At 58.6% G+C, this 11,833-nt stretch overlaps 1 protein-coding gene across 2 annotated transcripts in view; it reads right to left on the bottom strand.

Moving 5' to 3' along the window:
* Positions 1-718: 718 nt before the first annotated feature.
* TFCP2 (transcription factor CP2) overlaps positions 719-11,833 on the bottom strand; it is a 12,310-nt gene continuing 1,195 nt past the window's right edge. The window contains exons 2-15 of one of the 2 annotated variants that reach the window (XM_042815342.1): positions 9,647-9,798; positions 9,233-9,309; positions 8,986-9,091; positions 8,749-8,855; positions 8,152-8,304; positions 6,974-7,084; positions 5,899-5,987; positions 5,683-5,761; positions 4,972-5,065; positions 4,683-4,773; positions 4,201-4,307; positions 2,819-2,961; positions 2,320-2,371; positions 719-2,221 (exon numbers count right to left, since the gene is read on the bottom strand). In XM_042815342.1, coding sequence (XP_042671276.1) covers positions 2,184-2,221; positions 2,320-2,371; positions 2,819-2,961; positions 4,201-4,307; positions 4,683-4,773; positions 4,972-5,065; positions 5,683-5,761; positions 5,899-5,987; positions 6,974-7,084; positions 8,152-8,304; positions 8,749-8,855; positions 8,986-9,091; positions 9,233-9,309; positions 9,647-9,798 — 1,399 coding nt within the window. In that variant the 3' untranslated portion in view covers positions 719-2,183. The remainder of the gene's footprint in view (positions 2,222-2,319; positions 2,372-2,818; positions 2,962-4,200; positions 4,308-4,682; positions 4,774-4,971; positions 5,066-5,682; positions 5,762-5,898; positions 5,988-6,973; positions 7,085-8,151; positions 8,305-8,748; positions 8,856-8,985; positions 9,092-9,232; positions 9,310-9,646; positions 9,799-11,833) is intronic. The other variant, XM_042815343.1, reaches the window with a different exon arrangement.

Below are 11,833 nucleotides of genomic sequence, written 5' to 3'. Positions count from 1 at the left end.
TCTTCCCCCCCCCCCCCCCCCCACTGCTTCCCTTCCCCTCCCCCACGTGCCCCACGCCCACTTCCGCACTCTGTTTCCCATCACGCTCCGCCCGGACTCGCTTTCCCGACACCCCCTGCGGGCGGAGTTTGTGGGGTGGGGGGAAGGGGAGGTGAGGCCTGCCGTCACGTGACTGCGGGGTATATAAGGCGCGGCCCCATTGTTGTCGGCAGACGGCGGCGGGGCGGTCCGCGCGGCCGCGATCGGGCTTCGAACCCGCGCCCCGGGCCGCCCCCCGCCCGCAGCACCGAGCGGTGAGTGGGGAAATGGGGGGCGGCGGGCTGGGGGCTGCAGAGGGGGAAGGGGGGGGGGGGGGGGGGGGGCCGGGGGGGGGGGGGGGGGGCCGGGGGGGGGGGGGGGGGGGGAAGAAGGGAGAGGAGGGGGAGCGGGACGAAGGCCCGAGCCGCCGCCGGAGTCTAGACGGAGATTAACGCGGCGGGGAGCGGCAAAAAGCGCCTTAAAGGGGAAATAATGGGACAGATATGGGGCGGAGAGCGCACCGCGCCATGCAGACCACCAGCGTCCTCCCCTCGGCATAAGGCTTAGCTCATTAACCAATTAATTAACGAGCGAGCAGGTTGAGATGTTCCTGCAGGCACCGAGGGGTGACCGCCCTCATCCCCCCATCCTCAGCCCGCTGCCCCCTCGTTCCCACCCGCAGCTCACATAGACCCACAGCGTCCGTACAAAACTTTACCGCTGCCCCACGGCTCCGTTACAGAATGGCATCAAACACACAGCAGCCCCCCCCACCTCCACCCCTCCAAGTACCAAACCACGCCTACGGGGGAGCACTGGGCTCCCCGAGTGAGGGAGGCAGCTCCGGCTCCTTCCCAAGGAGCTCAGTGTCCACTGAGCCGAGCCTCACGATGAGCTGAGTTGAGCTTCATGATGAGCTGAGATTCCATTGAGCCGAGCCTCACGACGAGCTGAGCTGAGCTTCATGATGAGCCTTGAGTCGGGCCGAGTGCCCCATTGACCGGACCCAGTCTGAGTCACTCACTGAGCTGAGCGGCCATTGAGCCGAGCTGAGCGTCCCTTTGAGTCGAGGCGAGTCTTCATTGAGCTGAGCCTCCCCTTGAATTGAGCTGAGAGCCCCACTGAGCTGAGCCTCATGCTGAGTCTCCCATTGAGCGGAGCTGAGACTCCCATTGAACTGAGTCCTGTGTTGAGTCTCCCGCTGAGCTGAGCTTCACACTGAGCTGAGTCTCCTGTTGAGTGTTCCACTGAGTCGAGCTGAGACTCCCTCAAACTCATCTCACTCCTCCCCACCTCCATCCTCAGAGCTGGGGCAGGAGGATGCAAAGGCAGCAAACACGTAGATACAGCTTCAGATTTCCAACCAGGACACCTGAATCTTTCTCCTTTTCACTCGAAACCACAAAAATGTGCAGAAAAGAATCCTCCAGGCGAACCACGTGAGCTGCTTCTCTCTCCAGCTCCATTTTGCTCCAAGTTCTCCTCCAGCTTTGCACACCTGTGCCAACTAATGCTGATGAGGGAGGGAAAGAAGCATGAGAAGCAGCGGAGGCTCCTTTTGGGTAAGTCCTGTGTGGAGTCAGGAGTTGGACTGGATGATCCTCGTGGGTCCCTTCCAACTCAGGATGCTGTGATTCCGAGGGATGGCAGCACGCCTGCACACGGCAACAGCGCTTCCATGGTGGTGGGTAGGAGAAAAAGCCCAACAGATCAACTTCCATTCAATACCACAGCGCACCAAAGTCCTGAAGAAAATCCCTCCCAGCCCTCTCCTACCGCTCCACGTGTCCGTTCCAGACCCGCTCAGCTCCACGGGGCTGGGAGCACCGGGCTGGTTTCCTTCACATCCACTCTCCAGTCCAAATGTCACAAGAGCTGCTGCCTTCTGGAAAAACAGAGCCACGAAAAGCCCTCGTGCAGCTCTGAGGTCCCAAAGGTGAACTCTGCTCACTGCTATGCAAGAGCACAACGTGGAGAAGTCAGCAGAGCATCACCCGCAGGTGGTTTGCAGCTGGAAGGGTGAGGAAGGGGCTGAGAACCAACAGCTCTGGGGTTTTGAAAAGGCCAATGGGAGCTTCTGGATCTCTGCTCTCATGTCCTGGTGCTGGAAGTGAGGGGGATCCACATGAGATGAGGACTGTGGCTGTTCCTCATCCCGTCCCCTCCTACTTCAGGATGATGTGGTAGCTGTCGTTGGTTTCAGCTGCAAAAAGAAGGAAGCTGATGAGACACTGCTGGCAGTGAAGGGATCTGCTGCATTCAGATCTGGCACAGAGGACGGGCAGCGCGTCGCTTACGCACCTTTCATGGTGTCCAGAACAAAGCAGGATTCATCCTGGAAGTTCTGAATCATCTGAAAGAAGTCACAACACAGCTGAGCCTGAAGCTGCACCCGAACACGGGGCTGCACTGCAGACAGGGCTCGGAGCAGGAAGGGCACCCACAGCAACACTCATCCTTTCCTCCATCGCTTCAGAACCACAGTGAACCAGCAAGCCAAGGCAAAGTGCTCCAACCCCGCAGTGTGTTCTGGAAGCAAAGCCCTTTCCCAGCAGCTCCCCTCCTGCTCCCAGCAAAGCACAGCAGGGACAGCTGTGCCCTTACAACCCCCCCCAACTCCAGAACTACGTGAGTGCTGCCAGCGTCCCCAGTGCTGTCTGACATCCTCAGCTCCACAGCTTCGTCAGTGAACTCTTTGGAAGCAGCAGCAAATGAGAGGGGCCCACCCTGAGGTCGTGCTTTGGAGGCTGGACACGAAGCAGTATGAAAGGCAGAAAAAGGAGCACTGAGGGATCATTACCTCGTCGCTGATCAGCACGTGGATCCCCGTCGGACCCTGCTTGTAAATCTGGCTGATCTGCTGGGAGGAGATGCTGAAGAGCTGAGCCAGCTTCTCTGTCAGCTCCACCGCCGTCAGCTCCTCCAGATAGATGGCGTGGTACACTGCAAAGACAAGGAGTGCTGCAGGGACGGGCCAGGAGCGCGCAGAGCAGCCGTGCTGAGTAGGGAACGGATGGGCAGAGCAGCTCTGAAAGCAGCGTGCACTGGCCTGGGCTGGAAGGGACCTTAAAGGTCATAGAACTGTAGGATGGTTGGGACGGTAGGGTCCTGGAAGTGCACAGAATTCTAGGATGTTTCCATTGGAAGGGACCTTGAAGATCATAAAGCTGTAAGACGGTTGGGTTGGAAGGGTCCCAAAAGATCATAGGGCCATAGGAGGGTTGGGTTGGAAGGGTCCTAAAGGATCACGGAACTGTAGGATGGTTGGGCTGGAAGGGACCTCACAGCCCCAGCCCCTGCCCTGGGCCGTCCCACCCCCCATCAGCTGCCCAGGTCCCCATCCACAGCCGTGAGTCCCTCCAGGGAAGCAGCAGCCTCTGCTTCTCATCCACCCAAACCCCCAGGCTCTTCTTTCCCTGCAGGGCTGCTCTCAGTTCTGAAGTCCATCCCTGCACCTGGGACTGCCCCAGACGTTTGTGTAAACCCCCGTGCAACGTGCAGCTTCTCTCCTGCGCCTGCTTTTGCTCCACAGCTGGCCAACACCCTGAGCCACAAAAGCACCAATGCTGCAGTAACGTGGCCACCAACGTCCTGCAATGCTCCATTTTGCATTTATGCAACCCTTGGCCCAAAAAGCTCCCGTTCTGACCATCACTCTGTCCCATTCCTGGCATTTTTACATCCCCCAGCCCTGCAGTGGGAAGGGATGGACACACAATCTGCTTTCACTCTGACCACAGAGCGACGCCTGGCTGCTGCACAAATGTAGGTCAGCCATTGTCTGGGCAGCTCTGCATTCTCACAGCAGCCACTGTTGGGCAGCTCAAAGCAAACAGCATTCTGTGGGTCGGGATCTGCAGCCACCCCTCCAGCCAACAAGGGGAAGATGTGCAGGGCGAGGAGCGGGGCAGGCAAAGCGCTCACTGCAGCTCTGTGCCCAAGAGAGCGTGCGCAGCTCCTTGGTTTGCCTGGAGCAGGAGAAAGCAGCCCAAAGGAGGCACAGCAGCTGGAAAGCAAAGCCTCCATGCTTCCAGCTGCTACGCACCCGCAGCCCCGATGTCCATCGGATGATGTGTGCTGGGAGACCCAGACCTGAGCAGCTGGGAGCAGTTCCACTGCTCCCGTGTGATTTCTGCTGGCTGAATGCACTGCTGCTCCCCCTGCTCTCCTCCAGGCCCTTACCAAAGAAGGTGCTGGTGACTGCGTCGCCGTCCTCGTGCTTCTGCTGCAGCTCCTGCAGCTGCTGGGACTCCTGGCACACGTAGATGGTCAGCCGGGGCCGCACCATCCTGCAGGCATAGCACAGGGGTTGGCTCCACAGCCCTGAGACAGCATTCAGCATCCTCCCAAGGAACAGAGCAGGTGGAGGAATTCACCCAAAAGCAAAGAGGCAGAGGCTGACGCTGCCCCCAGGGGTGTTTTGGTGTCGGTCCCCCCTGAGGGATGTGGGCTCCCTGTGGGATCTCATTCCATGCACCCACACCTCTGCGCAGCGCCGTCCCTCTGCCCCCCAACAGGAAGATCTGTTCTAATGCTCCTCACCCATGTGGATTTCCCTTCTTCCCAAAACAGCTTCCCCACCATCCCAGCTGCCAAACTGGAAGGTCCACACCACATCCTGCCCAATCCAGAGGCACATTTTGATCAAGCAACCCAAAACCCACCGTCCTTTCAGTGCGTTGAAGAGCCTGATGCCATCTGCAGGGCCGCAGATCTGGATGACATCTTCCCTGGTCAGCTTCAGCAAGTCTGCACCTGCAGGAGTCACACCACGGGAAGAGCGTGGAGCAGCACTCAGCCCCTGGGGCAGAGCCCAGCCACCTACAGCTCCCCCCACGCCTCAGGAAATGAACCACGCAGCTCTCAGGCAGTTTTACCGTGTTCCAAGTACAAATTTCCAACCATCTGTGCCAGGCAATGGGAGTGAGGGGAGGCAGAGGGATCTGATGGTACCTGAGAAGTTCCGGAACAGACGGGAGAACGTGGAGAAGCGATTCCGGTGCAGCCACTGCTGGGCCTCCTGGGGAGTGCTGGTGGGCAGGAGGTTCTGTGGGATGGGAGAATATGGTCACAGCCCCCAGAGGGGACAGAGCACCGAGCGTGGCTTCGGCGTTGTAATCACCTCACACCGAGACCAAAGTGCACAGTGGGCACACAACAACGGCTGCAGCTGGGGTGGGTTTGGGTTTAAAGGGCTCCACAGGGACAGGGAAAGGGGAAGGAAGCAAAAAAGAAGACGTGAGTGAAGAAAGCACGGTCAGTACAGGGCACAGCGAGCTACAGGCAGCCTGCTATCAAACAGAACCACGGGATGCTTGGGCTAGAGGGGACCTTAGGGGTCATCCAGCTCCAACCCCCACCCTGGGCTGCTCTCGCCCCCCAGCAGCCGCCCAGTGCCCCAACCACAGCCCTGAGCCCCTCCAGGGATGGGGCACCCCCACCTCCCCAGGCAGCAGCGCTGGGTCTCCTTGCCCTCTGCGCACAGTTCCCTCCCCACACCTCACCTCCATCCTCTTTGTGAGTTTAAAACCATTAGGAACCAAAAAGAAGAGTTCCTAAGGATGTTAAACCCCAGTAGCATCCTAGCAAGCAAAGCGCCGAGCGCAGCACCCAAACCCCACCCTCCCCACGCAGCCCCCCTTCCGACCCGCGCGCCATCCTTACCCCAAGCATAAGCTCTGAAGTGTGACTTACATCTGCGATCGGAGGCGGGGGCTCAGGCTGGTGGTTTGGAGACCCGTTCCTGGATGGGGGGGAGAGAGAGACAGACAGAGCAGAGCCCGCAGTCAGCTCCGCACCAGAGCCACCCCAGCACCACTGGGACACGGCGAGCATGGATGCACCGATCCCTTGTGTGAGGCAGGAACCCCCCAGACTCACCCTTCCCCGATGGAGAAGCTGCTGTGGGAGCTGTTGAAGCCGGGGGACGGCGCGTTGTTGACGTAGGTGATCTCAGGCCACGGAGAGCACTGCAAAGGAAAAACCCAGAGGAGTGATGGAGCTCGGAACGGACCTGCACGCCCGCCCCATAACAGCCATTTGCCACCTGGTTACTACAAAAAAGAATTAAGTGATGATATCAGGGATCAGACAGAGCCGTGCCGGCTCCACAAAGCCTCACACCGAACACCATCCCACAGAATCCAAGTGCAGGGCTCTCTGCTGCCAGCACCGGGCTGACGCAGCCCACAGAGCCCACAGTCCCCAGGGAAGGACGAGGACTCCGTCCCCAGCACTTTTAGAGACTCAAAGTCCCCCATTCACAAAATCACAGAATCACAAGGTTGGAAACGACCTGCAAGATCATCCAGTCCAACCACCCTCCCATTCCTATCAGTACCACAAGCACTAAACCATCTCTCGTAGCTCCTCATCCAGGCGCCTCTTGAACGCTGCCAGGGATGGCGACTCCACCACCTCCCTGGGCAGCCATTCCAGTGCCTGACCACCCTTTGAGAGAAAAAGTTTCTCCTAATATCCAACCTAAACCTCCTCTGGTACAACTTCTGGCCATTTCTTCGGGTCCTACTATTTGCCTGAGAGAAGAGGCCAGACCCTTTTGCACCACAACCTCCCTTCAGGAGGTTGTAGAGTGCAATGAGGTCTCCCCTGAGCCTCCTCTTCTCCAGACTGAACAACCCCAGCTCCCTCAGCCGCTCCTCATAAGACTTGTGCTCCAGACCCCTCACGTTCCAGGGCCTCAATGTCTTTCTTGTAGTGAGGGGCCCAAAACTGAACACAGTACTTGAGCAAAGTCCCACGAGCAAAGGGAGGCAACGATGGGGTTTTGTGCTGACAGCTTCAGCAGCCCATTGCCGCCACAGGGGCACAGTAAAGCTGGCAGCAGAGGTGCCACCTCTCATGACAGCTCAGGTCTGGGAGGAGGCAGCTTGGTTTGCCCACCCTGCAGCTGTGTGCCCAGCCAGGCGCCGTGCTGCAGAGCCGCAGTGCCCACCTCGGTGAGGATGGTGGTCTCATAGGAGGGCTGGTACTTCTCCTTCTCGTGCGGGGTGCGCTTCTCCATCTTCTCACGGTCAGTCTTCTGCTTCCGATCGGCTCCTTTGGGCTGGGAAGGAGAAACACTCCTTAGAGGGGCAGTGCAGGATGGGGGTCACAGAGGGGTGGGCAGGCATGCAGGCTGCTCCTCCTGCTCGGCCTCATGCTGCTCACAAAGGGCCGGGGATGCACGGCACCAACTGCAGCAGCAGCGGCTCCCCAGCACACCTCACCCTCCTGAACAAGGGGCCAAGTGGGTTTGGAGAAAGCCACAGAGCTGAGCTGGCACCGAGGGAACCGAGGGCTCTGCTGTCCTCCAGCCACACTGCGGCTCCGATAGCATCTGTGGTGCCAGCAGTGCAATTCTGTGCCCACAACACCCCACGGAGCACAGCCCTGCTGCACCGAGCTCCAAGCACTTCCCATTTGCTTCCTTTACAACCAAGCAAGGCACAGAGCCATGTCTTACAGCCTTCCTCTCCCACCCTCTCCTTTCTGTTTTCTTTTTTAACCCACAAGGTCACGCCAGCGTAACCAGCACGGGACAGGCAGCATCCACCCAGCAACCCCACGTTGCTTCCCCTGACCCACTGTGGGCAGGGATGTCGTGCTTCAACACCATGGCTGCGCCCCTGGGCACTGCAGCTTCAGTGCTGGGTTTTCCTGGGATAGAGTCAGAAGAATTCCATCCCCAGGACACATCCACTGGCACAGAGTGACCACAGGGGTGACTGTGAGCCAGCAGTGTGCCCCGGTGGGCAGGATGGCCAATGTTGGCCTACAGGTTGACCAGGAGTTGACCAACTGTTGAACACAAGGATGACTGTGAGCCAGCAGTGTGCCCTGGTGGCCAAGATAGCTAACAGTGGCTAATAGGTTGACCAACAGGTTGACCAACAGGTTGACCAGCCCCCAGAGGTCCCTTCCAGCCCCAGCAGCTCTGCGGTTGCGTTTCTGTCAGTGTGGGAGCTCTCAGAGAGCAGCAGCACAACCCGTGCGCTCCCCAGCGTTCTAAAAGGCCCCAGAGCTTGCGAGCTCAGCCACAGCCCTGCAGCTGCGACACTCAGCCAGGCCACAGCGGGACAGGACTGAGCTCCGCTGCACATCCGACGGGGCAGGGACCGCTTGCTGCGTTACCTTGAACACCTTGATCTGGCAGCTGGCTGAGTGCAGGTGCTCTGTGTACTCCCCGTTCTCGTTCTCCTTGAAGGTGTCGATCTGCACCCGGAACGGCACTCCCTTCTCCCCGCCGTGCTTCCGCATGGTGAACTCGGTGCTGATGCAGTGCACCTGGGGAGGCAAGGAGAGCTGCTGTCAGTGCTGCCACAGGACCACACTGTGTAACAGCGGCACCCAGGAGCCACGAGCAGGCAGCAGAGCTGTGGCCCCATCCCTTCCCGTGAGTCCTGCAGCACCGTGATGCTGCCACCAACCCCTCACACGCTGTGGACCGCTTTGTTCCAGGCTGCGCAAGAGATTTGCAACAGTCTTAAATCACCAGCAGCACAAATAAAACAACCCACAGGCGGTCAGCTGAGCTGCTGGTGCGTGGCTGCCATCCTCCTGCACCGCCTGCAGCAGGAGGAGAGCTGCAGTTTAGTTCACATCATCTCCCCTCGAGGCACACAGCACCTGCTTGCAGCTCTGAGCCACACAAGTGCCTTCTTGTGCTCTTGGAAGCTCCCAGCTGCTCTCCCGGGGCCCCACAGGAGGAGCTCCCCTACCCCACAGTACCTGGATGAACACCGACGTCCTCTTTGAAGGGTCCCACAGAAACTCCACGGTGTTGAGCTGAGTGGGATTGGCTCTCGGGTCAATGATGCCCACGGACATGGGGATATCTGCACAGAGACCGAGCCGTGACGTTTGTTGGGAGAAACAAGAAACTCCCAGGGGACGCAGGCCTGCACATCAGTGACAGAACTGCTCCTCAGAGCCTAAGGATGCTCCATTCTCCCCAAAGGACCTCACCTATGTCCAGGATCCTGTCCCCAGGCCGGTTCCAGCGCCAGCCCTCCAGCTGCTGGTGCTCCGTGTACTGCAGCCGTCGGTCGTGGAAAACCACCCGGAAAATGCTCTGAGGAAGGGGGACAAAAAGACAGGAGCCCCCCAGGTAAACCCCCGCCCTGAGTCCAGGGGGTGAGAACAGGAGCAGAGGGACATGGGGGAGGGATCAGGAAAGCAGCAAAGGGAAGTGCCATAAAGGCACTGTGCTCACCTTCACCAGCTTCCCATTGATCTCGGGCAGCTCCCCGATCTTCCTGTTGTCCAGCATGCGGATCTCATAGGACTGCCCTGCAGGGAAGCAGAGGGGTCACGGAGGGAGGAACATCCCCTGCTGCTCCTCCCCAGTGCTCAGACCGTTCTGCTGTCAAAGGATGTGACAGTGCTTCAGTGCCATCCACCACTGCTGTGCAGCACTTGCTGCAAAGCAACAGACGTAGCTGGGATCTGCAACAGCCGGGAGCTACAAGACCCCCACTGCAAAGCTGCAGCTGGGAGCTGCAACACTGAGACTGCAAAGCTGCAGCTGGGAGCTGCAACACTGAGACTGCAAAGCTGCAGCTGGGAGCTGCTTTCCCCACAGGGCACACACACGGGTGGTAGGGCAGCATTAGCAGACAGTTCCCACCTTGGTTGAGGTAGGTGAGCGTTTCATCGTGCAGCTTCACAGCAGGCGACGTGGCTGCACACAGCACGTACTGAAAGGGCAGAATTTTGTTCTCGTTCTCTGGAGGCAAGCTGGACTCCTCCTGCTTGAAGATGGGCAGCGCCAGGACGTCGCTGCAAGAGAGGCGGCACACAGGGTCACTTCAGCTCTGCTGCAGATGCACGGAGCTGCTGGGTGCAAGCAGGAGCACTGCTGAACAGACATGCAGTGTATTGGGTTGGAATGATTGCAGACCAGATGTGCAGCAGCTGCCTCCAGCTGCAACGATGGCCTCAGAGCCCCTCAGAGCCCCAGTAAGCTGCGTGAGTGCACTACATCCTCATAGGTTCAGCTGGGTTTCCTTCCTTCAGTTGAACATTAAAAACTTCTCAGAGGGAAAACCGGGCTGCTTTGGGTAGAGCACAGCTCCCACCCCAACAGCACTTAAACCCTTTGGTTTTCAGCAATCACAAACCCACACTTGATCCAAAGCTGTGTGAGCAATGCTCACAACGGCTGCACAAACCTGGGGATGGGAGGAGCTGCTGGCAGCCCTCCCCATACTGCACAGCCTCCATCCTGCCCCCTGAACCACACAGCCTTCCTCCCATCCCCTTCCACACAGCAGAGGGCACCAGAAATGTCCTCCTCACTCCGATCCCAGCCCTCAGCTTGTCCTGACCAGGAGGGGCTCCAAGCTCTGCACCCTCCATGGGGCTCTCCCAGCACTTCCCAGTCTGTCCTGAACTGGGGAGCACTGGGCCCCATGCTCTGGATGGGGCCCCCCCAGTGCAGAACAGAGGGGGGAGCACCTCCCTGCCCTGTTGGCAGTGCTCTGTGCAGTGCCCCACAGGGCCATTGGGGGGCGCTGCTGGCTTCTGGTCACCCTGTGGTCAACCTTTGGTCAAGTCTTGGTCAACCTGTTGGCCACCAGTAGCCGCCTTGGCCACCGGGTCACACTGTTGACTCACAGTCACCCTTTGGCCAATGGCTGGTCAACTCTTGGTCTACCTGTTGGCCACCAGCAGCCATCTTGGCCACCAAGGCATACTGGTGGCTTGTTGTCACCCTGTACTCAACTGTTGGTCAACTCTTGGTCAATCTGTTGGCCATCTCAGCCTCTGGGGCACACTGCTGGCTCATGGTCTCGCTGTGATCAACCACTGGTCAACTCTTCCTCAACCTGATGGCCACCACTGGCCACCAGGGCATACTGCTGGCTCACCATCACTTAGTGCTCAACCACTGGTCAACCTGTTGGCCACCAGTAGCCGTCTTGGCCACCGGGGCATGCTGCTGGCTCATCGTCACCCTGTGCTCAGCTGTTGGTCAACCTGATGCACACTGTCGGCCACCTTGGCCACCAGTGCACACTGCTGGCTCACGGTCACCCTGCTGGCCAACTGGGACACCATTGGCCTTCCTGGCCACAAGAGCACACTGTTGGCTTATGGTCAACCTCTGGTCAATTGCTGGCCAACCAGAACACCACTCCTGGTCACCAGGACACTCTGTCAGCTCATGGTCACGCCAGTGGCCACCAGGACAGACACCCAGGTCCTCCTTTGCAGACCTCCATTCCAGTTGCTCCGACCCTAACCTGCACTGACACGTAGAGCTGCTCCTCCCCGGGCACAGAACACGTAATGAACCTCACCAGGTTTGCTCCACTGTCGCTCTGCCCTCCAACAGCTGCCACCTGGACGCCCAGCACACACTGCACACACCCTCAGCTCAGCACAGAGAGTGGTGCCAGCAGGGCACAATCAAAAGTTAAAGATTTAGAGGGGTAGGATGGTTAAAAAGCAGCTAGGGCTTAAGGAGCAGCAGTTCTTTAAGACAGGGGGATGCCAGGGCATCTCCACAGGAAGCAAAATGGCAGCCATCTCCCAAAGGCGCGGCCATAACACAAGTCATGGAGGTGCTGGATGAATTTAATATTTAATTTTAGTAATATCTCACGATATTTTATCAATTATTATTAAAAAAAGCCTCTTCCTTGTCGCAGGGCACTGGGTGATGCTCAGCACAGGCATAGCTGGGACAGCCCAACTGAGATCATAGAATCATGAGACAGTTGGGTTGGAAGGGTCCTGAAAGGTCATGGAACCATGAGATGGTAGGGTTGGAAGGGTCCTGAAAGGTCACAGAACCATGAGATGGTTGGGT

The sequence above is a fragment of the Centrocercus urophasianus genome, unplaced genomic scaffold (assembly GCF_019232065.1).
Source record: "Centrocercus urophasianus isolate 14NV4802_14NV808 unplaced genomic scaffold, USGS_Curo_1.0 seq_1493, whole genome shotgun sequence".
NCBI lineage: Eukaryota > Metazoa > Chordata > Aves > Galliformes > Phasianidae > Centrocercus > Centrocercus urophasianus.
Note: the sequence above shows the minus strand (reverse complement) of the source record. Positions and strands in the feature narration are given on the sequence as shown.